The following is a 27763-nucleotide window of genomic DNA, read 5'->3' as shown; positions in this document are numbered from 1 at the left end:
AAGAGGAGTTGCAGCTGAGGCCATTATCTCTGTATTTCTGACCTTGAGTCCATTTTTCGACAAGTGTTAACGTTCTTGCATGAATATATATCATATAACCTTCAGAATCTTCGACTCTTTAAAGCATTTACTGGTACTATTTTGATACGCATCCACCTGTAGCACTAGATATCTTACTCATTGAAAGCATAAAGCAAAAAAGAGCCATAAAAACTTTCTCACAAAAAGCTAAAAATGGTTTTCTGTTCCTATAAAATAACTCCTCCATACATTTTCTTTAAAATGTCATGACTTCAAAGTTTGATAGCTGACAGCCCTGCAGGGTCAGAAGCAAGGTCTGTGTGTCCAATTGGAAAGTGGAGAATTTTTCCCTTTACAAGTTATTGCCTCTAGCCCTGCAGGACTACTATGTATTGGACTTAAAAGCAGTGACATTTTTAAATACAGTATAGATGTTAGTGGCTTGGGATAAAAACTTAACCATTCCAAGGGTCAGGAGGTATAATTTTATATAGAGAAAGGCAACATGGTGAAGAAAAGAAGCAAATATTTTAGAAAGTGCTTAACAGTTATAAGATCATGCACAGAATAAGAAGTGTGAAGCCATTGTTAGGATAAATCTAAAAGCAGACTTTATAAAGTGTATCGAAATCAGATGAGATACAATGAAAAGTGTCACCATTGCAACATCTATTATCTGTCTCTACTATATATATATATATATGTAAATATTCTGTCTATCTTGATAGAATAGTGTGAAATATTTCACGGTTTGAGTATGCTTGCAAAATTCCAGTTCTATACTATAAAATTAAGGAAATAAGAAATTCTCTCTAATATGAGATAAAATGTTAATATAAAGCAATAAAGATTTAATTCAATTCAATGTCCACTTAAGTGATGCCAAGAAATTCAATTTGTACATTTAGGATGTCATAGTACTCTGACATTACATTGAGGCTCAGCTAAGATACTGCTGTCTCAGCACTGTGTTTTGGTTTTAATACGCACATGCAACATGGAACAACCAGCACACTTGGATGTGATTAAGCTGAAAGCAAAACCTTTAAACTAGGAATAAAAGTTAAAGTATAAGCCAGGCTGAACAAGCGAAAGATTAGTCTAGCCCCAGCATCCTGCCTGCCACTGTGGCTGTTAACAGGTGCCTAGAAGAGGGCTTAAAACCAAGGTACTCATTTAGTAGAAATTCCCCTGGTATGCCTTCCAAATTCCAACAGGTTTGTGATGTACAGCCAGATTTTTTATCTTTGTGTACTGAAGCCTTAGAAGATCATTTGTCTGTGAATTTATCTAATCACTCTTTCAGTTCGCATAATCTTCTGTCATTTATAACCTCCTGTGGCAGTGATTTCCACAGTTTAACTACGCCCTGTGAGAAAAATGCCTCCTATTGTTTGTTTTGAATATACAGCCTAATAATTTCATGTAATGCTCTTAGATCTTAAATTGCAAGGAATAACAAACAATCATTTCTGCTTAATTTTCACTATGGCACTCTTACAGACCTTTATCAGAATTCCCTTGACCACCTTTTACCCAGACCAGAGGGACTTACCTTATGGAAGTTGTCCCATATCTTCTGTCACCTCATCTCCTTTCCTAGTTTCACTAGATCTGTCTGAGTTAGGAAGATATAAGAACTGCATACGGCTTTCAAAACGTGGGCATACCGTAGACTTTTTTATAGTAGCATAGTCATATTTTATGTTTTGCTATTTCCAAACCCTTGCCAAAAACTAATATAACTGAAGAACACATCATGCACTTGACATGCTCTAGCGTCTTTGAATTAAAATATACACACAAGTTTTCTCCAATGCCTAGTCAATAGAAAGATGTTTGCTTATATGTAATTTTAGGTATCATTTAGCTGTCTGAGATATCAAAATATAGTGCCAGGTTCTGATGTGAGTTATACTGAGGATACTCTATTGAAGTTGACAGGTCCAATCAATATACAGCATGCACTGACATGAAGTGGATTCATGACATTCCCTGAATACTATATATGCAGAGACAATGATTGCAGTTGCACTCATCATTATGTAATTTCTAGGAGATATATTCTAGTTAATAAGCTTCATGTACTAAGTAGTCTGTATATAATTCAAATCAAGTAGTGTAATCTAAATTAATTGTATTCTTTATTTATTGCACTTTTAAAACATCAAGTAGTGTGAGAACATAACAGAATGCAAATTACTTCAAAATGTAAGAAGACACTGTAGCAGTTTCTACTTGTAACACTGTGTCTGAAGGGAAAGGCATTTCAGATTTGTATTTTTCAACTAAGGCATGCCATATCTATGTGACACCTCACAGACAAACAGACGGCTTGTGATATGCCTTTCATGCCAAAGAAAATTTATTCCATTCTGCAAAAACTGCAACATTAATGGAATAATGTGACCATATATGTTTTTAGATATGTATACTTTAAATACTCTATATGATACAATGTTCCAAAGATAAAAAATAGTGTATGAGACCTGTATATAAAGTTAGAAAGAAAATCTATAGCACTGTATTTGGTTGCATTTTGTTTTGAGCCTGGAAGAAATTTACCTTTGCATTTTTATTTTGGCCTTGAGCCCTAACTCTTTGTTTTCCTGTGCCAAATGTCAAGATTCAGGTTGGCACTGTCCGTCTCTGTGTTTTAAGGCTTTCATTTGAAAGGTGGTATGTAATACAGGTAGACCATTAGTATCTTGACACTGATTTTTTGGGGGACACTTTTTTCAGTCCTTTTCTACCATACATTAAGGCTTGAGACTACACCAACTTTGTCAGTCCACAGAAGACAAGTCCATTATTGCAACCCTCATACCTGCAGAATATCGGGAATTCTTCTTGTGCCCTGTCCACAAGGAAGCCATACACAAACAAAAAGTATTCTCAAAAGAAGGAAGAAAGTAGATAGGCTACTAGCTTTTCTCATTTGTTGAGATAGGCTTTTTTGGCATCTAGTTAAGGCACACACCTCCTCTATCCCCCTTTTTTTTTTTTTATAGACTGTGAAATAAAAGCCCTTATCCAATCTTGTAACCAATTTATATAGTTTTGAGTGCCAGCAGTCACATTTGTCTAAACGCACAATCTAGCTGATTTGGGACTAGCTGAAATTGATTTACTAGAGGAACAGGAGGATTCAAATCCTGTATTGTCACTGTTCAGTGCAGTAAATTTTTCTGGGACTTCCAGATATATGCTTGATACAAATGCAAATTGTCTGTTGCATTGTGGATGCATCAGACATATAGCAAATGTACATATCAAATTCAGAGCATGTCCAAAGAATCCACTGAGCTTAGTGCACCACAAGTGGCCTCCTCTGCAACATGTGCCCTTCAGTCAGCACAATCCATTGTACGTAAAGTTCACTGTCCAGACATGGCACAGTGTAGACCCTAATTCTTTTCCCAGCAGTTTCCAGATGAAATATGGAATCTGTTTCCATGTGCTGTGATGCTGAGCGATACACACCTTCTTCTTCTAGTGTCTGTACTAGGCACTCCTAGGAAAAAAACACAGTGGAACCGTTTAGCTGCTATCTGCTTACCATTAGTCCTATTCTTTCATATTATAACTAAATATTGATTGTCTGAAAGGGAAAGATTACTCACTTTTACGATCTGTAGTTAAGGTTTTCACTGAAAAAATATATCCAACTGAATATCTTAAGCATCAGTCTTGTCACCTCAAACTGGCTAATCACTGTGTGTCTGATCTCAGTCAAGAGCCAACAGCAAGCTATATGCCTTTGTCCTACTGAGATATGTGTATCAAATGTGTTTTTAAATGTGCAGCCTGATAACCAATAAAAGATTTGGTACAGATTTAGTCAGGGTGCACTCTGACTCACCAAAGAGAGAATAGGGAGATAAGGATTGCTCTTATTGAAGCAGTTGTTAATTGGCCAGTCAGTTACACAAGATAACATCTGATCTAACAAAGAGACATCTCTAAGGAAGAAAGAAAATACTTATTTTAATTAAGAGGGATGGCCAGATTATCTCCCAAATAAGAAAGAAATCAATCCATTTGAGGAAAAACAGATTAGATCTGTTGAGACTCCTGGGGAGAACTTTAAAAAGAGGTTTGGTTATAAAAAGCAAGTGTCTTACACAAGGAAAAGGACATAACCTGGGGCCTAACATATACAGAAAACAGCACTCTATAAACTGAATGTTTAGCAAATCTTGCAGAATAACAGCTGGATAAAAGGGCAGACACACTGCTGACATAATCCCTGTGTCAGTAGAGCAAATGTCAGTTTTATTTTCTTATTTATTTCTTTGCGTCTCATAAACATTTATAACTATGTCCTATTTTTGTTTCTTTATTTGTTTATTTTATCTCAGCCTGGCTTGAATTAAGTTTGCTTTCAAAGTGTAAGCAGACAGAAAAAAGTCTTTATTTCTTTCTATAAAATTGGGCAGTGAGGCAATTTAGCTCCAGTTGCCATAGCTCCACAGCATGTTCTTCAGAGAACCCAACAGGTAACGGAGTTGTAGGATACACAGTAGGACTGTGTAGGAGCAGCCGGGTGTTATGATAAGGTCCAGGGGAAGGGAAGCTGATAACCAGGAAGGTTCTTAGACATGCAGCTAAGATATGAAGCAACATGTATGAAACCTAAGTATCTTCAGCCAACGTGTAACACATTTGAATGCTCAATGTGCTGAATAAGTAATACTGAGTGGAGCAGGAATTAGAATGCAGGTGCCAGTCCCTGTCTTCCTGCAGTATGGCTGCGAAGTCCATGCTTTATTTCACCTTCTGCCCAATGCATAGTTCTGTTCACTGAGCACCTGCTTCAACAAGAAGGGACAAGTGTACTCTCCGACCAGAACATACTGTAGTCTGAGGTTAGGTTATCTGCTGCAAAATATCTATTCAACAGGTCTCATATAGAGAAGGAAATTGAACTCACCTCTTTTGTCTCACAACCACTGAGTTGTGAGACAAAAGGGACAGGCTCCACTGACCATCTTCAAAGTGAACACAACTTCAAATTTTGAAAGGTAGCACGGGCACCACGGGCACCTCTATCTCCAAAACAGAACTCGGCTCTCTTTTGCCTCACAAGAGTAATGAGCATCATTTCAGTGCCTGACCACTTAACATGTTTACTTCTGCCATTCTCATTTTGTGGTTTAACTTTCTTCCTACCTCATGACTGTAATCTCTGGAGCCTACATCAAATCACTCTCTGAGGAGACTAGACATGTCATGGTTTTAGTTTTATCTGGCCATTCAATAAAGAATAGCACAGGATGTTGTAATAGTAACCATGATGGAGCCTAGCCTCTGTTCTCCCTCTCCTCAACTCCCTTTCCCACTTATTCCTCTCCCTGATGCTCACAACTGGCCTTGAAACCTGAAGTAATGATACTATGTTTTATTGATAATGTTGTCATTTGGAAGAAACATTAATGACAACTACAACCCTGATCCAAGCTTTGACATTCCTAATTTCCAGGATAAACTTCTAAGCCCCTGATCTTTTCAAGTTTCTGGCAATATACAATTTACAAGGATCCTTTTCACTAGGAGTCCCTGAAAATAATAGATCATTGTGAAAGATTTCACAAGCTGATCATTGGGAAAAGATTATATGGCAAGGTTTCCTTAGATCAGTATAAGCCTACACAAATATTTATAGAGTCTGAACAAATGAATACGAGAGATTTTACTGATACCACAAGGAGTGAAAGCTAATAAAATATCTGTGGAGATCAGCCTTTTTTTTTTCTCCTAAATATCTGATGATATTATCCTATAAAATTAGTTGAAACTGAGTGATTTTATACATATCCAAAATGCTACTAAACTCACTACTGCAAGCTTTGCGAATATACATTTTAACATAGGAAGTCTCAATATGACTTTACCCCAAGAAACCAAATGCATTATACAGACACTTAAATGAAGAGCCTGATCTCTACATTTACCCACAGTTAAGTAATGCATACTTGCAAAATGTAGCATGATCTATGCGATCTTTTGGGATTTCTGTAAAGCCTTTGATACTGTCTCTCACAGTATCTTCCTGGACAAGACATCCAGCACACAGCTGGATAAACACATAATGCAGTGGGTAAGCAATTGGCTGATGGGTTGGGCTCAAAGGGTTCTAATAAGGGTTATATTGGGCTGGCAACCAGTCACCAGTGGGGTTCCACAGGGAACCTTCTTAGGGCTAGCACCCTCGAGGGTAGAGAGGCCCTGCAGAGGGATCAGGACAGATTGGAGAACTGGACAATCACCAACCGCATAAAGTTCGACAAGGCCAAGTGCCCAATTCTGCATGGCAACCCTGGCTGTACATGCAGACTGGGGAATGAGATGCTGGAAACTGGAGAAGGATCTGGGGATTCTGTTTGACGGTGAGTTGTACATGAGCCAACAGCATGCCCTGGCAGCCAAGATGGCCAGCCATGTCCTGGAGTGCATCAAACACAGCATTGCCAGATGTTCGAGGGAGGTGATGGTCCTGCTCTGCTCTGCACTGGTGCAGCCTCACCTGGAGCACTGTGTGCACTCTGGGCGGCACCAGATAAAAAAGATATAAATCTACTAGAGAGTGTCCAGAAGAGGGCTACAAAGTTGGTGAAGGTTTTAGAGAAGAAGCCATATGAGGAGCAGCTAAAGTCACTTGGTTTGCTCAGCCTGGAGAAGAGGAGACTGAGGGGAGACCTCATTGTGGTCTACAGCTTCCTCACAAGGGGAGGAGGAAGGGCAGGTACTGATCTCTCTGGTGACTGATTACAGGGCAGTGGGGAATGGTGGGAAGACGTGTCAGGCGAGGTTTAGGCTGGATATTATGAAAAGCTTCTTCACCCAAAGGGTGGTGGAGCACTGGAACAGGCTCCCCAGGGAGGTGTCACAGCCCCAAGCCTGACAGTATTCAAGAAGTGACTGGACAATGCCCTCAGACACATGATGTGAATTTTGGGATTGTCCTATGCAGAGATAGGAGTTGGACTCAATGAACCTTGTGGGTCCCTTCCAACTCAAGACATTCTATAATTCTAGGATTCTTTTTGTCTTGGTCACTCAGCATTGTCCGCTATATCTCCTTTTCGCAGTGAACAAACTTAGAAAAACTGTATTGAAATGAAAGACAAAATTAGATTACTGACTGATAAGAAATGAGATCTCATCAGGAAGGGAGACAGCAATTCACTGTAAAATTTGTAGTAGAGCTGACCAGTTTGCTTCAGTTATTGTTTTTTATGAAAATAAGAAATATCCCTCTCTTGCTTCTCATAGTTTCTAGGAAATCACAATCTTGGGATAAGAGATCCTGGAAGGGAAGCCTGGCCTCTTGTTCACTCTGTTCATTCTGGAGTTCTATGGGGAAAGAAGTCACAGTTCTCATAAATCCTCAGCAGATACCAACATCCTTTGGCAGTGTGTACATAGCAGGAATGCCCAGTACATACTCCTGTGCTACTTTCTGAGAGCATCTACAAGGTCAGGCAGAGATGAAGCTATGAAAAGCTATTGGTTTCCCTCTTTTTTTTTTTTTTTTGATGCATCACTACTCATCCTCTTATGAGATTTTCTCTATAATCTTGGGAAAGCGGGGAGAATGCTCTTGTTCAAATGTCCATCCATTAGGCTCTTTAAAGTACGGAAAGAGAGCTGAATGACTGCAGTTTGTCTGATGTTCAAAAACATGAATGGATCCTGTAATTCTATTAATGACGTCTGTGTTATAGCAGTGATACAGAGCACCGGTAATCAAGAACTATGCAGCAGGAGGCAGGAAACTCCTAATATTTGTCTCATAGAATTTTTGTCACACAATTCCTTTAGAGTTTCTTTTCCTTTTCCACTTTGATACACTTGCAGTATTCTAATGGCAGAGCAAGTATTGACTGCAGCACAGCTTATGCACACTGTGTGCTGCATCATGCCTTAAACTTTATGGACAGGAAAGTTATAAAGAGTAATAAAATATTCCCCCAAGCATTAATACTCACTACCATAGCTCCCATTCTGATGAATAGTCAAACTGATAACCAAGGCAACTTTTGATCTTCCTTCATACCTTTCTATTAGTTGTATATTATTAGAAAGTTAATGTAACAATGTCTGTTTATAACTACAATGGCTCTGTTACAAAACCTACTTTTTAGGATTTAATATCTCCTCTGGTTTAAATCATATTGGAATAAAAATTGCTTTGCAGACAGATGCACATTTGTTTTTTAAAAAAAAAAAAAATATAAAATTTAAACAGGATTTATTTTTTATGTAAAGATCAGAGAGAAAATTAGTTTTTCAAGGCTTCCTACCTTTTTTGGCAAAAAAAAAAAAAAAAATCATAAGTATGTTATTGAGGAAAAATAAACAATTCAATACCTGCATTGGAAAAGTGACCTTATTCTCTAGCAAGATGAACTCCTGGTATTATTCTGGTTGGAGATCCAATTGCAAGATATTCATCACCCAGCTTTTTCTTCTGATACCACACAAATTCAGACATGCTTTTTGGGACATCTGTGGGATTTTAGACATGTAGTCATAAGGCAGTTATTTTTGTCCATTGTGTTTCTTTTCATTTCCATGATTTTATGTGTTAGTTTTTCTAAAATGTGTGAGGGGAAATAAAGCCCTATAACATCATCGTGATAATCATATGAACAATTTCAGGGTAAACAATACTTTGTTAAACTACAGTTTTATATGTGACATTATTAAGCAAAGTGTGTTTGCATCCACCTTTTATTTGTGTGTATGGTTTTTGTGTTTGCTTGTTTGTTTGTTTTCTTTTACTTTTTTTGTTTTCCCACTTTAGGAAAAACTGTGGAGATAAACCAGATGTTGCTGTATACTACTTATAGGGATAAGATTGATCACAGTAGAAATTATGCGTACTAAGAGTTAGGTCATGTCTCAGACATATGGACAGGTACAACTGAAAGGAGACTCCTGCAGCTGAGCCTTCCCTATGGCTTCCCTGGGATTTTAGGTCCAGGTGTAAAGAACTAAGCAGGTGTTGAAAGGACTTTATCTTCACTAATGTGCCAGCCAGCACATCTGAACAGGCACAATGATGTACATGATCTGTTACTCATAAGGAGTCATGAGCTTATTTCCTATCTTTGCTAGGCTAAAAAAATTTTGTTTGCATTTTCCCTGTGCTTCTCATCATTGTATGACATTCTTTACTGAGAATAGAGTGGGAATACCAGTCTGTCCTAAAGAAAAAATAGCACCTAGTTGTATAATAACATACACACCCAAGATGTGGGGAGAATTGAAATTATCTCAGGAGAAATAATATTATAATTTCTTAACCTCTATGTAGTTTACTTAAATACTTATATATCAGTTTCTTCTGTTGTTTAAGTAATGTAACTTCATGGTTGAAAAGGTTTCTCATCCTACTTTAAGCACAGATGTCAATCATCAAAGAAATTACTAAAGTAAGCTACCAACACATATATATATAGCCAAGATGTTATCTCTTCATCATGATGATCAAAATGTGGGCAACTACTTGGATCACTAGCTGCCAGTATGGGGAGAAAACAAAAAAGTTAACAGTATAGTGAACTTTCTTTATCTCTGTCTAAAAGCATCTCCCTCCAAAAGATTCTTTCATTTGAAAAAAATTCTTCAAAATAAACTAATAAGGTCAACAGTGTATATTATGAAGTAGAGCCCTTAACTAAGCTAGTAGTTTTGACAGCAGTGTCATAGTTGATTTTTATTCATCAGTAGATTAAAGTAGATTAAAAAATACAATTATTAAGACATGTATATTATTAATTTTAACAAAGGTGTCAATAGTAAGTGGTAAACCATGTCATGATGTGCTGGTTTGACTGAAAATGGGTTAATTTTCTTCATGCAGTTAGAAACCTTTATTTTTCATAGCTAGCACAGTCATTATTTGGATTTAGTTTGAGAACAAGAGATAACACCTAAGTACAGAGTTAATGTTTTTAATTGCTCTGGTCTGAGAGCCAAGGACACTCTGAGTGCTCTGCCCACAGGTGTGAGGCATCAAGGAAGCCGGGCATAGATGGGGCAGAGCTTGACTGACATCCAGACTGATCATTAAGAGTATTCCATTCCATTGGTGTGATGCTTCAGATTTAAGGAGAGTGGTGCCTTCCAGTTTTCACTTTTCTCTCTCAGGCGCAGCCGGGGAGAGTTTCGGTCGGCATGTTTAGTCCGGCCTTTTGCCATTTTGCAGAGGCCTCTGGGCTTTTCTGCTATTATTCCCCCCCCCCCCCCCCCCTTTTTTTTTTCTCTTTTTTGGATCGGCTGTTCAGGACTGGAGGATCACTTCCTGGAACTGGCTGCTTAGTGTGGATGGAGTTCGTGGGGAATTGCATTATCTTTTATTTTATACTCTATTTCTATTTTGTATATATATATATATTTACTAGTAGTGTGTTAGTATTTTGTTGTTTTATTGAACTGTGTTTATCTCAATCTAAGTTTCCTCCTTCCCTTTTGATTCTCTCCCTGATGAAACCAGAGCTGGCTTCAAAAAGTGGTGCTTGACAAACACGGGCGCTGCACTGGAGACACAGCTCCGGCCACACCGCTTCTGTCCACCCGCCCTATGAGGCGAATGCCTCTCATGAGCTTTGCCAGCTCAGCCAAAGGGCAGGGGAAGCATGAGACCAAGAAAAATACCACAAAATAAGGAAAACATTAGTTACTAGCATATTGAATGTCGCTTGATCATCAGTCTGTGTCAGATTGGCAGTTGTGTCTGTGAATGAATCTTTTTTTTCTACAAAAGTGCTCCAATCCTGTAAACTACATTTGCATTTCAATATCTGAGACAGTCATATCATTGTTCTCAGTAGTGAGCATCACTTATACATCATGCAAATTGCATAATTCATTTTTAAAGAGTAAAAATCACATTATTACTTCTATATAATACACAATTAAAATACTTTTCTGTACATCACCTGGTCCTCATTTTCATTGTCAATATGTTCCCAATTCGTGATTTAAAACTAAGAAGTTTATGTTAAACTCTGAAAGGGTTTCAAAATGACATTCCAGCATTCCTCTACCTGTAAGACTAGTCTGAGAAGGACAAATGTTAAAACTGCAGGGCTTTTTGTACTTATGCCATATTATCCATAGATACATGGGCCCAGATTACATCCTACTTAGATTCCTTCCCCTGCTTCCCGTGCTTTTTCCCCTGCTTCAACTGCAGGATGACACAGGATCTGCAATGGTGAATCTATGCTTCTTGGGAATTCCTTTGCTTATATCATGGGAATTCTGCCAGGTTGATTAAATCATCTGTAGCTCAGTGGAACAGTACAAAATTGCCAATAATGGGCATGAACCTCTATCTATATTTGCTACGCATTTTAAATTTGATAATTTTCCCTGATATAAATAGAACATGTGCTAATAGTACCTGTCACTCCTTTATAGCTTTCTGCATAACAAGAAAGATCCAGAAGAATAATAGGTGTCTTCTTTAATATTCACATGATAAACCTAAATGTTGGACACAAAGTTAAAGAAAATCACACCAAAAAGGAATAAAACTTCCTAATATGGGATAGATTCTGATTGACTCAGAAAAGTTGCATTATAAGAGGGACAGATCATAGATGGAGGACTTCACTGGAAGTGTAGCACTGAACTGTACTAAATATAATACTTCTGTTTTAACTCTGTATTTCCATCTCTTATTTACTTTATACCTAAAACTAAATACTGAATTTATGTCAGCAAATCAAAATGTCCAGCATCTCCAAGTAAATTAGTAATCGTACATTTACTGTTCTGCAAGCATGAGGATCATGCAACAACTTTCAGTTACACTTTTCTTCTGGATTCTGCTCATTATTCTCTCTCCTTCATGGACTTAGTGTAACATTCTGCACAACTTCTGTCAGCTATCATTTCAACAGGCTACAAATAAATTTATTAATGGGGATTTTTTTTTTAACTGGTTAGAAAAGAGATAGACCATATTTAATCACTGATTTTTCCTCTATTACATATTCAAATATAATGTTGCTAGGCAGGAAACTGAAGTGTGTCACTGAAAAAAATGAGAAATTAAATTTAAAAAGTGTCCATATTAGGTTAACTCTGCTTCTGCCATGTCAATGCATATCTTATCGTTAAATTCAATTGGGGCACTTTATTTATTTCAGAGTGCTTTTGGAAATTCCACTAAAATTTTCAGTAGTATTCAAGTAGTTTTGCAATATATGTAGTGTAGTTGTAATAGCTGGTGATATAGTACAAGAGTGAACTGCTCAGCTAATATATGACTGGAATTTTGATTTTGCACAAGTGACTTGAAGAACAGAATAAGCCCCTCTAAACCTGATAGGCTGCCCATGATTTATACTAATTTAAATATAATTATAATTGTAACAGATGTTTTGTTTTAAATTAAACTGACCTCTATGATTGTCTATGTTTTATAATTAGAACTTGTCTAACTCTATGCATTGGACACCATCTGCAAGGATTTAGTGCTAACTGTATGTATTGCGCATCCAGTGTTTTTCAGCACAGGGTGAATCCAAGATATGAAATCTTAGTCTCAGGATGAATAAGACCATCCTTTTGTTTTAAAACATGGCAATTTCTCTTAAACTATCATTCTTTAATATTTAATCAGCACAGAAGAATACATTTCATTTGGCCTTAACTGTGTGCCACAATAAGATAAGAGACAGGAAAGCTAATAAAATAAATTGGTTAAGTTATCCAGAAGACAATGCTTCAGAAATTGGAATATATAACTATATTTTTCAAAGTGGATGTTGATTTAGCCTCTGGCTCTCTGAAAGACACAATTTGTGAAGGAAAGCTAATAGGCAGCTTTAGTGGCTTGAAGAATTGGTGATTTTCTCTCATTTGTCTCCCTCAGTTGCTGTTTGTTTTGTTTATTACAGGATACTGTTCAGAAGACAATAGTGTGTAAGGGTTACATCTGGTGTGTGTTCAAAAACTAGTGGCGCAAAATGCTGAGGTGGGCTGGGGTGAACTGCACTCTGAGAGCAGGCTTGGGATAACAAAGTGCCATTGCATGAGGGTCCTGGCATATAGAACCGCTCACAAAGGTGGGTTGTTGAGGTAGAAGAGGTGAAAAAGGGTGATCACAGTGACTGGAAATTAGTATTCCCCCACCTTGTTTATTCCACCTTCATTTTTCTTTTTTCAAGTCATTTAGCAACCTGAGGTGAAATGGGTAGGAATTGACAGTGCACATGCTGCTGCTGGCAGCAGAGTCGCTGCGGTTGCTCCCTGGACATGAAAGAAGGGGGGAAAAAGGAGAAAGAAACACAATTGTTCTCTAAACAAAACATATGTAAAGATAACACGTTTGATTTATATGGAACCAACTCCTTTTTCCTGAAAAAATTATACTCCCCTCCACTGCAGTTCAGTAAAAGGGAGAGATGATTTTTTGTCTCTCCCTCTCCTTACCCGCACAAAGAAAACGTGGGTTGATACCATTTTTATTGTTCTGCTGGGGTGGGTTTCAGACCTTGCATTAGCATATTGAATGTCTAATTGAATTCGGGGGCTGTGTTAATCATCTTGTTTTGTTTAGGGGCGGTTGGTGAAAGGTGCCAGCAAATGATCGCTTTGGCTTGGGGTTAGCGTGGTGCTGCCACCCCAAGAAAAAGAAATCGAGAAGGGGGAGGGAGCTAGGGAAAGGCGAGTTGACTGAGTGATGTCTGGAGGGCGAACTCGTGTGTTTCTTTAGTGATGTTCTGCGCTGCTGTACTGAAATCCACCCCTCTGCTGGAGCTAAGGCAAGAGTTGGAGGCATCTGATGCTGCCGTTTCCAGGGTGAAATTTCTAAGGCTGATCACTAAAAACAACAACCAAAAAAAAAAAAAAAAAAAAATCCTCAGCAAAAATAGCCATCAGAACAGAAGATCCGGCATCTCCCAGTCCAACTGGCGTAACCCAGACAGACATTTGAGAACCATCTGCCTTTAAAGTAGCCACACACACACCAGAGAGGGGGGGGGGGGAAAAAAAAAAAAAAAAAAAAGACACTACAACTACCGGCCATCACATTTTTTCCAAAAGGGCCAGAAACAGAGCCGGTAGGAAAAGAAAAAAAAAAAAGAGAGAGAGAGAGAGAGAGAACAAGCCTCCCCCTCTTCCCCCGATGAGTTTTTCGCAGTGCTCTGGTGAGGCTCGGAGGTGGCTGGCAGCGCAGGGGGCGGCTGCTGCCGCGGCTGGCGGGGCTCCGCGCAGCGCAGCGCGCCGGGCTGTCAGCACCGCCGCGCCGGACAGCTCCGCTCCGCTCCGCGCTGCCTGCTCCGCCCCGCGCCGCTCCGCGCTGCCCGCTCCCGCCCGGCCGCGCCGCGGGGGCGCCGCCGGGGCCGGTCCTGCCCCACAACAAGTACCGCTCTGCTGTCCGGGAACTCCGCTCCGCTCCCCTCGCGGTTAAACTGCATTGTCTCCTTACGGAATTGGCCGTCAGGCGTAATTATCCCGATTTTTCCCCCCCTCCCTCTCTCTCTCCTTTGCAGGAACGACTCTTTGGGAACCTGGTCCACCCAGGGATGTAAAACTGTGCTTACCGATGCATCCCATACGAAATGCTTATGTGATCGTCTCTCTACCTTCGCCATTTTGGCTCAGCAACCTAGAGAAATAGTAAGTAACAAAGGGGGGGAAAAAATCCAGTTTTAATGCAAAAGGCAATGGCGGGGGGGCTGCGGGGGGTGGGGGAGCTGGTCGAGCTTTCCTCTCAGGTATATTTCAGACGTTGCATTGAGGAATTGTTTAATATTGCAGGTAGGCAAATGTTAGTCTCCTGGTGTCTACATTGTCTCACATAAATGAATTCCATATTCTGTGATATAACTAAATCCTAGTGAAATCTGCATGTTCTTGAACTCTGAATTTTTCAGAGGAAGCCCTCTAATTGTGATGCAAATGTGTTGAAAACTTTTGTATTGAACAATTATCAACTTAACAAGCTTTTTAAAGGTTTCCAGCCTTTCCAGGGGAATGTGCAGGGCTTATTATTGCACTTGGTAGGAAAACCCTAGATACTGTAGTTAAACAGATTGCAGATCTGCATTGGACATTTTCAGCACAGATTTTCTATGTAGTCGCTTGATATGATGTAAGAAAAATAATCAAGTTTTCATGAGAAAGAAGGGATATGTATAAGCAGACACTCCCAGGATTACTGAATGTAAGAACAGCTAAAAAGCAAATATTTGTTAAGTTATCCTGGTAAGGCATAATTTAATGTTCCTGGTTTTGGAAGCATGTGAGCACTCCTTTTAATAGCAAAGTAGATCCGTTTGAAACAAAGTGGTTGAAATAAAATGGTACTTTCTGCCTGAGATCTGGCCTAAAAGTACATCAGTCTTACCTCCTATTTGGGTGACAAAAGATATCTTGATAAATGTAATTTACAATACATCTCTAAGGCTTTAAAAAGCATTTTGGTAAACCAGGCATAGTATCCTTTGAAACTTTTAGATCTTTTTTTTTTTTTTCCATTTGTGTTGGTAAATACCATGTCTATCTCAGAACATGAGCACATATACACATGGGGGAAAAAGCTCAACTGATATCTGATGGTAATAGCTTCTTTTACAGCAGGGAAAGCAAGTTTGTTTTCAAGGTCACTTATTTATTTTCATTTTTTTATTAATACACAGAGTACAAATGAAATAGTTCTAAATTTGCAGCTTCTTTTTGGAAGGGTTATGATATTGTTGCCATAGATATCTTGCCATTCCTTCCAGACAATCAGAGGCCCAAGGAAATTAAGCATGTGAGAATAGTGGATTGAAGTCGAAGTTATTAAAAGTCAGAAAGTTTGGTAATTCTGCAACAAGCATGAATCGAATTCTGGGACAAATTACTGGATGATCTTTAATATATTATAGTGAAACCAAGCTGTTTGTTTAATACACAATTTGTGTATTATTGGTGCTTCTCAAGACAAATATATCTTGTAATTAATTTTAACTGGGGAGTAGTTTAAACTCGTGCAAACATCAGAGTCTCCTACTACATTGTAATACCACTACTTTTTATTTTTCAAAATATCATGCAGGTTGCATAAGGCATTTTAAAGCTCAAAGGCCTCTGAGGAATGTATCAAAAATTAAGTAGATCTCAGAGTTGTGTATGGATCAATTCTGGAATTAAGTAGGTTTCTTTTTCATAAGTAATATTACTGAAGCTACCTGTGACAGCGTGGCTGTTTTGATTTTGTTGTTTTTGTTTTTTTTTTTTTCTTTTGACTTGTTTTAATTGATGGAGGGTGGTTTTGCTCATGGTTGTCTGTTGTAACCTACAGATCATGGAATCATCTGGTACACCCTCAGTGACCTTAATAGTAGGCAGTGGTCTTTCATGCTTGGCCTTGATCACCCTGGCAGTTGTCTATGCAGCACTATGGAGGTATGTAATGGATTGACAAAGCGTGATGTAAATACATAGCTATATTTAGTTGAATTAAACTTTAAAGAGAGCATTAGATGCAACATTTATTATTTGGAAAAGAAAAAAAAAAAGGCAAAATGTGGTGCATGTTTTGATGCCTAAATTTGTTGATGTGATTGATTAGTTTTGCTCTCTTGGACTACTGGGGATGGTACAGCCCGCTCTTTCCCCTCTTCAGTGTGTTTTCAGTGGGGTATTCATGGTGATAATTATCATTTTACAGGATTCTTCTATATTATATATTACATGTGAGGCTTCTGGCCTATATCTTTGAGTGCTTTTCCTCCATTTACAATTTAAAACAAAAGTTCTGTGTGCTAAAAAAGACGTAGCAAAGTACCACATCAGATATTGCAGATTTAGAGAGATTCATTCAACTGGTCTTGAATTTATTCGCTTTGGTTATAAATTTAAATGAATACCACAAAATTAAGTAGTCTCAAATACTGTGGTGGTACATTCCAGTAATAAACATTCTTTCCATCCTGGATTTACTATATTAAAATATTATATTGACTTGAAAGTGCAATAGATATTTATAGAGGAAATTAATTTGAGAAGTGATGAGAACTAGCATGATATATTAGTGCAGAAAAAAAGAGAAAAGAGGAAAGGTCACGAAAAGTAAGAAATATTTTTAAAAGTGAACATGGGTTCGCATTTAACTTTTTTTCATAATAAAAGAAAAATAAGTCCTTATGCAAGTAAGAAAAAACAGGGACGAAATAATAATTTTAATAATTTGTAGAGTAATATGAAAGTGAGCAACAGAATTTTTCTTTTAGAAACTCAGTAATTTTAAACCATTTTCTCTTTCACTCTCATGTACCCACAGAGACTCACAGGATTAGACATATGTATAATAAATATAGAATATCTAGTTACATAAGTTATAATAAAAAGAGTATAAAAATTATCAGTTCCTGTCTGTCAAAGCTAAGAATGAGAGTATTTCATGATATAATTCCCATCTGAAGAATTATAGTGTTATTTTTATACTCCCTGATATATTTAACACATGGATGGAAATACTGTCATGCTCAGTGGAACTGATCTTCTCCTTTATTTAAATTAGATATAAGGAACAGATTTTTTACAATGAGCATGGTGAGGCACTGGAACAAGTTTCCCAGAGAAGTTGTGGGTGCCCCATCCCTGGAAGTGCTCAAGGCCAGGTTGGATGGGGCTTTGAGCAACCTGCTCTAGTGAAAGGTGTCTTTGCCTGTGGCTGGGAGGTTGCAACTAAATGATCTTTAAAGTTCTCTTCCAACCTAAATCAGTCTATGATTCTATGATTGTAGTAACTTCCAAGTGGAGAAAAAAAAACGCGTGTGATATGTTATGGACCTAGTGTGGGTTGTGTATCCAGTTGAAGATAACTCATGTAGGCACTGAAACTTTTATATTTTTTATATATATGCTTGTTTTTATAAATCTAAGGCTAGGGAGAAATGTCATATTTTGACCCTGTGTCTGCATTTATATTTTGGAACACCCACCTTCCCTTTGAATGACAGGGCCTGTTTAGAAGTGATATGAGATAGAGGTATTGTGATCTGGAGAAGGCCTTTGTGAGCATTCTTTTATGGTTGGTTGATTTGATCTGCCCAAATGAAAATTCAGACTGAAAAACAAATTCAATGTCAGTCAAATATTCACCTTTCCCTTCCCTTCCCTTCCCTTCCCTTCCCTTCCCTTCCCTTCCCTTCCCTTCCCTTCCCTTCCCTTCCCTTCCATAATGGGCTGGCAGAAAAATGAAGACCTTCCTAGCCTAACTCAATGCTATGAGCTCCTGCTTGCACTGAATTTACTCAACCACTAAGACCCTTTATAGTCCACAGATACTTGGTGTTGGGAAATGGCCCAGGTGAATCGATAGTTAACAAGTTAGAAAGTAGCAGCATACTGATCCTGTAGACAAGGGCACTAGACTTTCTGTAGTTGTTTGCAAACACATAGAGCTAGCCTTAAGAGCATTGTTATATTCTAAGGAAAAATGTGGACTGTGATATCAGGGTCTTCTTAAATAAAAAAAGAGTAGTGCTGTGTTACTTAATTGATAGCTGAGCAAAAAGGACTACAATTCATGTCCAAAGTTCAGCCTTTCTCATGGATTCAGCACCATTTGTTATGACTTCCTTAGGCTGTCAGCTATGGCTGTACAGCTCAGGAGGAGACAGCAATATTAACTAAGCTCCAGAGAGAAGCATATGCTATAGGTCATTGAATATCTAAACATATGGTATGGTCTTCATAGGAACTGAGCACCCTTAAGTTTCATTTACTAGTAGTCAACATTTACTGTGTCAGCAGCTCTGAAAATCAGGTCAGTAAGGTACTTCACTTTAAACCATAATCATTCTCTTTCTGTCCTGTATATAGAAAAATGAGAGCATTTGCATCTTGTAAGGAAAGACACTATAAGATGATTTTACGTTTTCATCCTAAACATACTTGTAAAATGAGTATTAGTTTACAAGAGAGACTGTGTGATGCTCGCTGCTGTAATATAATCTTTCTGTAAAAACTTAGCTAATTTTTGGCATTAGGTCTTATGAAGATATTACAGTATTATCATTTCTTCATGCAAATTATTTTATAAATGTGGTGGAACTTCAAGACTAATGTTATCCCAGTAACGTGTTTCAAGATGCACTGCCATAGTATCATCAACCAACCTGCATCTTATTTGTGTATCATGGACCAGATCTCCTCTTTATGTAAATCACCATATTTTTGCTGAAGTTAGTTATTGTGAGTGGTCTGTGCCAGCTGTGGATATTCCCAGGGATAAGCAGAGAGCATAAGAAGTTCCTGACATGAATGCATGCAAGCCCATTATTATCAGTACGGTTTTAGAAGAGTCTTGCCAGCAGTTTTTAAAAGAAGCATTGATAGATTATTTTTAAAATATTCCAAGGCACTAAGAGGGAATTGCATAATATCTATCAAAATACCATTGCTGCTATGTTTTTAATGTGATAGCTCCCTGATACCCTTTTTGAGTACTTGAAAGAGGGCACTCACCTTTCATAGTATCTCCAGTATTTAATGCAGGAATTGCATCAGAGCTTTTCATGACTTACTCGTTGTTTTCCTTTTAGAAAAGCTGTACTCTCTTGTTGTTTATTTGTACAGGTACATCAGATCTGAGAGGTCAATAATTCTAATCAATTTCTGCCTGTCTATCATCTCATCAAATATCCTTATCCTGGTTGGACAAACTCAGACACATAACAAGGTATGATGATGGATTGGATTAAATTTGCACTTAAATATTGATCTATTTGGTTTATTTGTGTTTAGCTTAAAATAATTACATCAATTTAGTCCTGTACTCATAGGACTTGGCATTTTTGGTGAAATATTAACAGACAAGGGAAAATATTTACCATATTTTGTAGTCTTTTTTCCCCTCCAAAAATCCCTTTTGGTATTGTTCCTTCGGATAAGCTGTGTTCTCTGTGGTAGACTTGTGTGTTTTATAACTAAATTTCAAAGCAAAAAAGTTCAAAGACTCAACATCAAAAGCACAAATTCTGGTTCATTATAATAGTTGTAATAGGATTGTGCTACAATGTTTTTGGTATTTTATTAACACACTGGTACTCGAAAGGCAAGTAGAAATTGCTTAGAAGTTAGAGTACTACTCTTGAAAATGTGCAGAGACAGACACCATAACAAGCTATAGAACTGTTAAATCTCTGACCAATGTAGCTATAAGAAAGTAATAACCCTGCATACCTTACTTAGTGATATATTGCTGATTTATTACCAATCTGTTCTCAGACTCTTTCTGAACTGAGTTGTCATTTGTCCCTCTCCTGTAGAGCAGGGCTGTATCAGTGCTTTGAGGCATCACCCAGTGCCTAGTGATGCTAGGCAACTTTCAGAAGTGAAGACAAATGGTTGCTTAAAATTAACCATAGCTACATGATAGCTTTGAATAGAAAACAGGACATAATTGGTGAACAGGGCAGTATGTGATAAAATGCTGTTAAGTTTTGGAGTGTGCAAGTATCTGTATAGTAATTCTTTATCCCACTGTGTTAAACTACTTAATGCACTGCTTGTCTTAATTTTTCCAGTATTTAATGAAATACGTTCATCATCTGCTATAGGATAACTGTTGTTTCTACATCACACCTATAATTAATAATTTTTTCTTTTCCAAAGAGTGCTTAGAAATTTAGCTGCCAGAAGCCTCATAAATTCAATGAAATTAGCTGTACTTTGTAAAGCACACCCAAAACAAACATAGTCATTTCCAACACATAATTTAACAAAATTATTAAGATTAAAATATTAATATGCTTTAAAGTTTTGAAAGTATGTTGAGGTACAAATAAAGAAAATATGGATTTGGAGAAGAAACCCATGTGACTCTCACAGATTTTATTCAGGGGAAAAAGTCACAAATGCACTTTTGGAGTGCCAGAGTGCAGAAGAAGGATTAAGCCTCTCTAGAGTTTCAGCACTAATATGCATAGCAATATATACTACTTTGTTATGTATTTCAAGAAGAAATACGGTTCAGTAGCTGAAAGTTCCTGTGTATGTTGCCACTGTGGAATCAGGGTTTGAGGGCATCAGAATGCCTGTGTTTGATAATATGCTCCCTAGGTATGCTGGCAGCCTTTCTCTGATACTTGACTCGGGGAGCTCTGAACTAAAACACGCCCTTAAGTCTTAATCTCCTTGAGCTCCCTCACTTCTGCTTCCCAAATTCCTGAAAGTAGAGAGATATTATATTGACTTATTTCTGGCAACAGCAGATTTTGAAAATTGAGATGTTTTGTGGAAATAATTGACATAAAAAACCAACACATCACAAAGTTTTGAATATATGGCCTGAAACATGACTCTAAAATACCACTTTTTTACTACACTTGTCTGCTTTATGAGTCCACATCTTCCTTTTGATACATGTACCACCCGGGAGCTTCTAGCCAGGGAGTACCTCTAATGGATCAAAGGCAGAGTATATCTTTTATACTAAGGAAAATATTCCTTGTTACAGACCAAAACGCTTATCACTATGTCCACTGATATGTGAATATGTTGTAGCTTCAAGAGACTAGCCAAAATGGCCAGCTAAAGCCAGTGTTTAGCAAAAGCAAATTAAAGCAATCAGATCCAGGTATGACTTCAGAATGTTTGTAAATAGGGATGTGTTTGACATCAGATATGTTTGAATTCAAGTTCTGAATTTTTTATTTTCAAATATCATATATGATGAGAAGAAGCCAGTGTTTGATTTCTAGTCCATAGATCTAGATTACAATGCTGACATCTGTAGGGAAAATTATGGTTTCATTTTCTGAGCTGGAAAATTAAATCTGTAAATGGGAACTTTAAAAGAAAATCAGGTCCTTACCTATGCTTTAAGATGAAAAGCATTTTAGATCTCTTTCTGAGATTTTTTTATATACCATTATCATTAATTATCATACTATTTGGTGTTTTAGTGTTTGTTTGAAAATTTTGGGAGAAATCTTGGGAATATTCTATCAAAACAATGTTATATTTAATTCAGCAGAAATTGTTTCCTGAACAAAGGCTGAGGTGGTCTTTCATCACAAGAAGATGAGCTGTTTTCTTTACTGTACCAGAGAAAATTTGAGAAATATGATATGCTAAGTTTGAGAGTTTATTTACTCTGTTCTGTTCTCATTCTTACGTTCATACTATTCACATATTACTGGAGCACCTAATTAATGTCCATACGATGATACTGATATTCACAAAATTGAAGAATGTCCCATTTTACTATGCTTTAGTTTTACTTTGCTTCTGAGTTTAAATTGTCCCTAGTTCTATATTTGTAGATATTCCTTTTGAGAATGGGTGCTTGTAACTGTTGTCAAAGCTGAATTCCGGTTTAAAGTTGAACAGTGTGTAAATTGAGCATACCAAAGATGTATTTATAACAAACAGCATATTGTCAGTCTATTTGAAATTTGTGGTTTTCTCTATCTGCATTAAACACTGCACCAACTACTTTTCTTTATTTCAACGCTATTCAGTGTTATTCTCCAGGAAATTTCTGTGGTTCATTTTAGTACAACCATTGACATCTGCAAGAAAGAAAAAACTATTGAGTTTCTTGGTCTGGATAAGTGCAGGTTTTCTGTTATTTTCTCTCTGTTTTATGTAAATCATAGATACTTAGCATGTTAGGTTTGGCTCTACTCTTTGAGGGCTGAGTATATCCTCAATGTTTTTAAAAAAGCTTCTTTTAGAGAAGACTAAGTGAATTTGAATATTGCACTCTCTTTGGTTCCACTAATTTCTGACCATTTTCGATAAAAAAGATCACGGTATTTCCCACAGGGAGAAATGGACAAAATATTTACAGAAGACATGTAGAAGTAGTTTAAACTCTTTCAAGCTACCATAGCTTTTCCATTTCTAATATTCTCTGTTTAAAAGTGATTTTTTTCTCCAGTTTCAGTAACTTGAGGATACCAACATTAGACCAGAGGTCCAGGTCATGGGACTTTTTAGCTTATTTTAGAATAGTCCATGATGGGAGGCACTGAGAGGAGTACGGTTTCTTATGGAAGATTTTGATTTGAATAGCAAAAAAGTCTTTTGCCAACAGAAAAGCCTAGCTCCTTTATTCCTTCTTAGGTAAACGTGTTGTGCATTTTATTGAAGGACACAGCTGTTATTTCACAAATACTCTGTGATGTCCCTAACATCTACAAAAGCATTACATATTTACTTTGAAAAGACTGACAGTTTTATTTGAGGAAATATCTGTGAGTGATTTGTAGGTTTCACTATAACGTAACTCTTGCTATATTATGTTTCCTAATGTTCTTCTTGCCATCAAGAAAAATGATCGTATTTCTTCTATATGTGGACCTTTAACATTTATGCTATAAATACGTAATATGCTTCCGATCCCATTTAATGAATAGATTCTCTACCCATAATAAGCTATTGATTGGTATTATGTGGATTTTTTCATAAATTCTCTTTCCTTTGCATACATTCAGAAAATATCTTGTTTTCTTCACAGTTCTGCCTAAATGAAAACATATTAGCTGTTTCAGGTAAACAATTCTTGTTTACCAATTCTTTGTGTGAAGAAAGCAAAGACCAATACAATTTAAAATAAACCATAAAATTCATTATACATATGGGCAAAATTTAATTATTTACTATATTAGAAGTTCCCGAGTGTACTTAAGAGTTCGTTGCTGGAGTTTGGGTTACATGTGAGAAGCAGGCGTATTTTTAGAAATGTCATAAGACTGTGTACATTTTGTTAGCCATAGTCAGGTTTATGTGTGCCTACCAAGGGAAGAACAGGGAAGATGTTAAGGCACATGGCAATATTTAGCAACCCTGATATTTTGTGTCATCTCTGTTTAATTGCACTATTCACTTTTTATGTTTACTACTACATTTTTGAATTCATCTCTTAGACCATACCTGAAAAGATGTGAAAAAGGCATGTCCTGACCACATTAAGCACATAACATAAACAGTCAGTAGTTTTAATAAATGCATTATAAATGAACAAAACCCCCATAAATTTTGTAGATAATAAGATTGGAATGTTCACTTCATAGGCCTCACTTGAATATTTTTTTTAATAGCAGTTCTAGGCTGAAGGAACCAAATAGAAGTGGAAAGGAGTTGAGAAGCCACCGCATCCCATTCGCATAGCACTCTGAAGCAGCTGATTGTGGTTTAGGTTTTGAGAAACGGTGGGTGGTGGGATCCCTTGAGAACCCTGCAAATGTTCAGGTGGTACTAATGCTGCCTCTAACCACGTGGCTCCTGCCCCATATCTGCCACTGCCTTACAGATGCAGGCATTGTGGCAATATATCTCTTAGGAAACAGCAGGGAAGACCTAAGAGCAGATGGAATGAACAGAGAAATGATGCTAACACAGCATTAAGGTTGTGTTAGAAAATCAATGAGGAAGTTGGGAATTTAGTTTGTCAGGCAATAGCACTCCATATTTCAGGTCTTGCCTGGAGAACTTCAGGGGAATACCCCCTATTCAAGCAGCTGAATCCCAGGAAAATATGTCTTTCCATTTTTGTCAGTACCCAACTTCCAAATTAACACCTACTCTGCTGATTGGCATCTCTTTCTTTGTGTAACAGCTTTTAGAAGAGCTGAGCCGCAGTATGGCTCAGCCATCCCAGGACCACACCAATAAATAGGTCAGCAGCCAGAGTCCACTGCACCACACACGTCTGCCTGCCATGTATTTGGGAACTCAGGAACAATTAACAAGAGCAGAGCCCACGTAACTGAATAACTATTACAGGAATAGGTCTGTTTAAGCAACACTGTTTTACCATGCCAAATTCTGACAAAACCCGTTAACATCAGCTACATTTAGATTCTCAAGAGAACCTCTGGGAGCAGATCTTTCTTAACCAAGATCAGTAAACATTGTCATTCATGCTACTGTTACCTGCCTCAGAGGAGAAGGTAACTTTCCTCTCAAAAGTGCCTGCCAGTCTGTTTCTCAAAATACATCAATTTTATCATTCAGTTTGCTATTTCTAAACAAAATAGACACTTCGATTGTAAGCAGGTTACAGGGAAGAAATTGAATAGATATTAGCAACATGTGTTCTCTGCCTGCAATCCTCAGATAATTTTTAAGAGCTCTGTGAACTGTTTTAGGATCCTTGAAGTGTGCAGGTTGGAAGATCGTCTGGTCCAATCTCATTCTCAATGCAGGTTCAGCTGTAAGGCTGGAACGGGTTGCTCAGGGCTTAATATAGTCAAGTCTTGAAAGCCTCCAAATGTGGGAACTGCACAGTCTTCTTGGGAAACTTGATCCACTGCTTGACTGTCCTCATGGTTAAAATGTTTGTCCATATATCTGGTCTGGACCTTGTCTTGTTTCAATTTATGCCCATCATCTCTTTGTCATCACACCACACATCAGAGCCTGGCTTTATCTTCTCAGTGATGTCTGTGTAGGCATTGGCAGGCTGTTGTTAGATGTCCTTGAAGCTGTGTCTTCTCCAAACTGAACTAGCCCAGGTTCCTTAGCCTCTCCTCACAAGGAAAGTGTTTGAATGCCCAAGCATTCACTCCAGTTTATCAGGTCTTCTTTATATTTAGCAACCCAGTTGTCTTTGACACACTATTCTAGATATGGTCTAGTGAGTGCTGAGCAGAGAAGGACAATCCATCCCTCAGCCTACTGCCTGTGTTCTCTTGATGCAGCCCCAGATGCTTTCAACCATCTATGCTGCCAGGGAACACTGGAGACTCATATGCAGCTCACTGCCCGTCCCTCCAACCTGTCTAGATCTCTCTGGATGGCAGCCATGCTCTTCAGCATATAGGCTGGTCCCCCCAGTTTGTTGTTATCTACAAACTATATGAAGAAGCATTCCACTGCCTACTCCAGGTCATTGACATTAAACACAGGTCCCTGGATAGACTCATGCAGTACTCTGCTTGCTATCTGCCTTCAGCTAAATTCCCACCCATTAATCATCATTCTTCAAGCCAACCAACTAGTTTTTGTGTCTATAAAGTTGTCCACTAAAACAATTGTGACCTCCTAGTTTGATTGCAAGAATATGGTGAAAGACTGTGAGTTCATTTCCAATGAGCTTTATTTTTATGTTTGTTTGGATATAAAAAATTTACCAAGGTTTACTCATGAAAGATGTAGACTGTGTCTGACCCATTACTTACCCTGATGACTCAAGTGACTCTCAGCTAGTGGGGGTCTCCTTCCATCCACCCAAACAACCACACATTGCATGCATGTGCTGAGGAATGTTGGACAGCTATAGTCTGTTCCTTCTTCCCTGGTTGTAGTGCGGGGCTTCGTGCTGGCATGTGTACCTCTGCTCTCCTGCTTAGCACAAAAAAAAACCATAGATCAGACTTTTCTGAAGTAACCCTCTGCTGTCCTACTCTTCCAAAATGGTGGGGGTTTTACCTCCTTGCTCTTCAGGACATGTTTAGTGTATTCTTTTCTCTTCTGGAGTTCATCCTCACTGCCCTGAGGAAAACAGCTCGTTCTCTCATAAACACCTGTTTGAATCATTACAGACAATCTGTTGATGACTCAAGCACCTATTTTGGGCTTCACACCTCTTTTCTACTTTTGCTTATTTGTTGAATTTCAGTGGAAATAGAAAAACAGACAATGGGAAGAAGATCAACCTACAAACCATTAAATATTTGCGTATTTTATTTACATAATTTTAGCTTTAAGAAAGAGGAAGCCATCAACACTTCTAGGTGACAATAGTAAAAGGATTTTTAAATGAATATACCATATGAATAGACTTCACAAGACTAAACAGTTTAAGTAATAATGATAGCAACAGCAACACCAAAAATCAGCATTCAGCTGCTTGGTTATATTCATTCTAGTCTAAAAGTTGAATTTCCTACATGGATTTTCCTATGTGGATTACCATTTCTAAGAATGTAAGCATAGAATCCATTTGTCAAATAAACCAAAACACATACAGAAACTCAATAAGATATTTCTGATATAAGTATTTGGTAAAATAATACATTAAAAAATACAACTCTGAGATAAATGCAATGTAAATCTTATGCCCTACTACAATAATTATTACATAATTACTCTTTCTATATAACAAAATGAAACATGTTAGAAAACACAATCTCTTTCAAAAGACTATCATTTAAGGAATAATAGTATAAATTTTGTGCAAAAGATCGTCTACCTATTATACTGGATTTTATGTGTACTTCCCTACAACTCCCTGTTGTGTCTGCGTATTTTCAGGAACATATGGTGTGGTTTAACCTTGACATGCACTGTGAAGTTCATTTGTACATTTTTACATTTTTCCCTTGTATTCTCCTAGGTCAGAGTTTTTACACCCCTGTGTCTTGTAGTCTAGTCACTGAGAGCCCTTTATAAGGGAAAGACTATTGGATTGGTCTGATTCTCAGATTGGTCTGATCAGAAGCTGTAAAATGAATATTCTTTCCTTAGCACTATATATTTCACCTTCTAACAAAGCTATGGGGCTAAGACCTGTAATCCTTATATGTGAAGATATTCTCTAGCCCTACGTTTACTTTTACTTTATAGCTTTAGAAATAGGGTCACAGAGAAGCTGGGAGAATCTGGCTCAGAGGTGGTTTAAGAGTCAATACGAAAAGGAGTCATGGGGTTTCTGTTTGTTACTTAAGGCTGAAGTACACTCAGTTCTGAAAACAGAGCTTGCTAGTGAATCAGTTCACTTTTTATGCTGGAGTCCCACTTGCTTTTGCAGCATCTAAAAAAAAAAAGA

At 37.7% G+C, this 27763-nt stretch overlaps 1 protein-coding gene across 1 annotated transcript in view; it reads left to right on the top strand.

The window, feature by feature from the left end:
* ADGRB3 (adhesion G protein-coupled receptor B3) overlaps nt 1–27763 on the top strand; it is a 449703-nt gene that overhangs the window by 342283 nt on the left and 79657 nt on the right. Inside the window, exons 18-20 of the mRNA XM_082048907.1 lie at nt 14541–14667; nt 16337–16440; nt 19621–19723. Coding sequence (XP_081905033.1) covers nt 14541–14667; nt 16337–16440; nt 19621–19723 — 334 coding nt within the window. The remainder of the gene's footprint in view (nt 1–14540; nt 14668–16336; nt 16441–19620; nt 19724–27763) is intronic.

Source organism: Streptopelia decaocto, assembly GCF_964273445.1.
Source record: "Streptopelia decaocto genome assembly, chromosome: 3".
Classification (NCBI taxonomy): domain Eukaryota; kingdom Metazoa; phylum Chordata; class Aves; order Columbiformes; family Columbidae; genus Streptopelia; species Streptopelia decaocto.
Note: the sequence above shows the minus strand (reverse complement) of the source record. Positions and strands in the feature narration are given on the sequence as shown.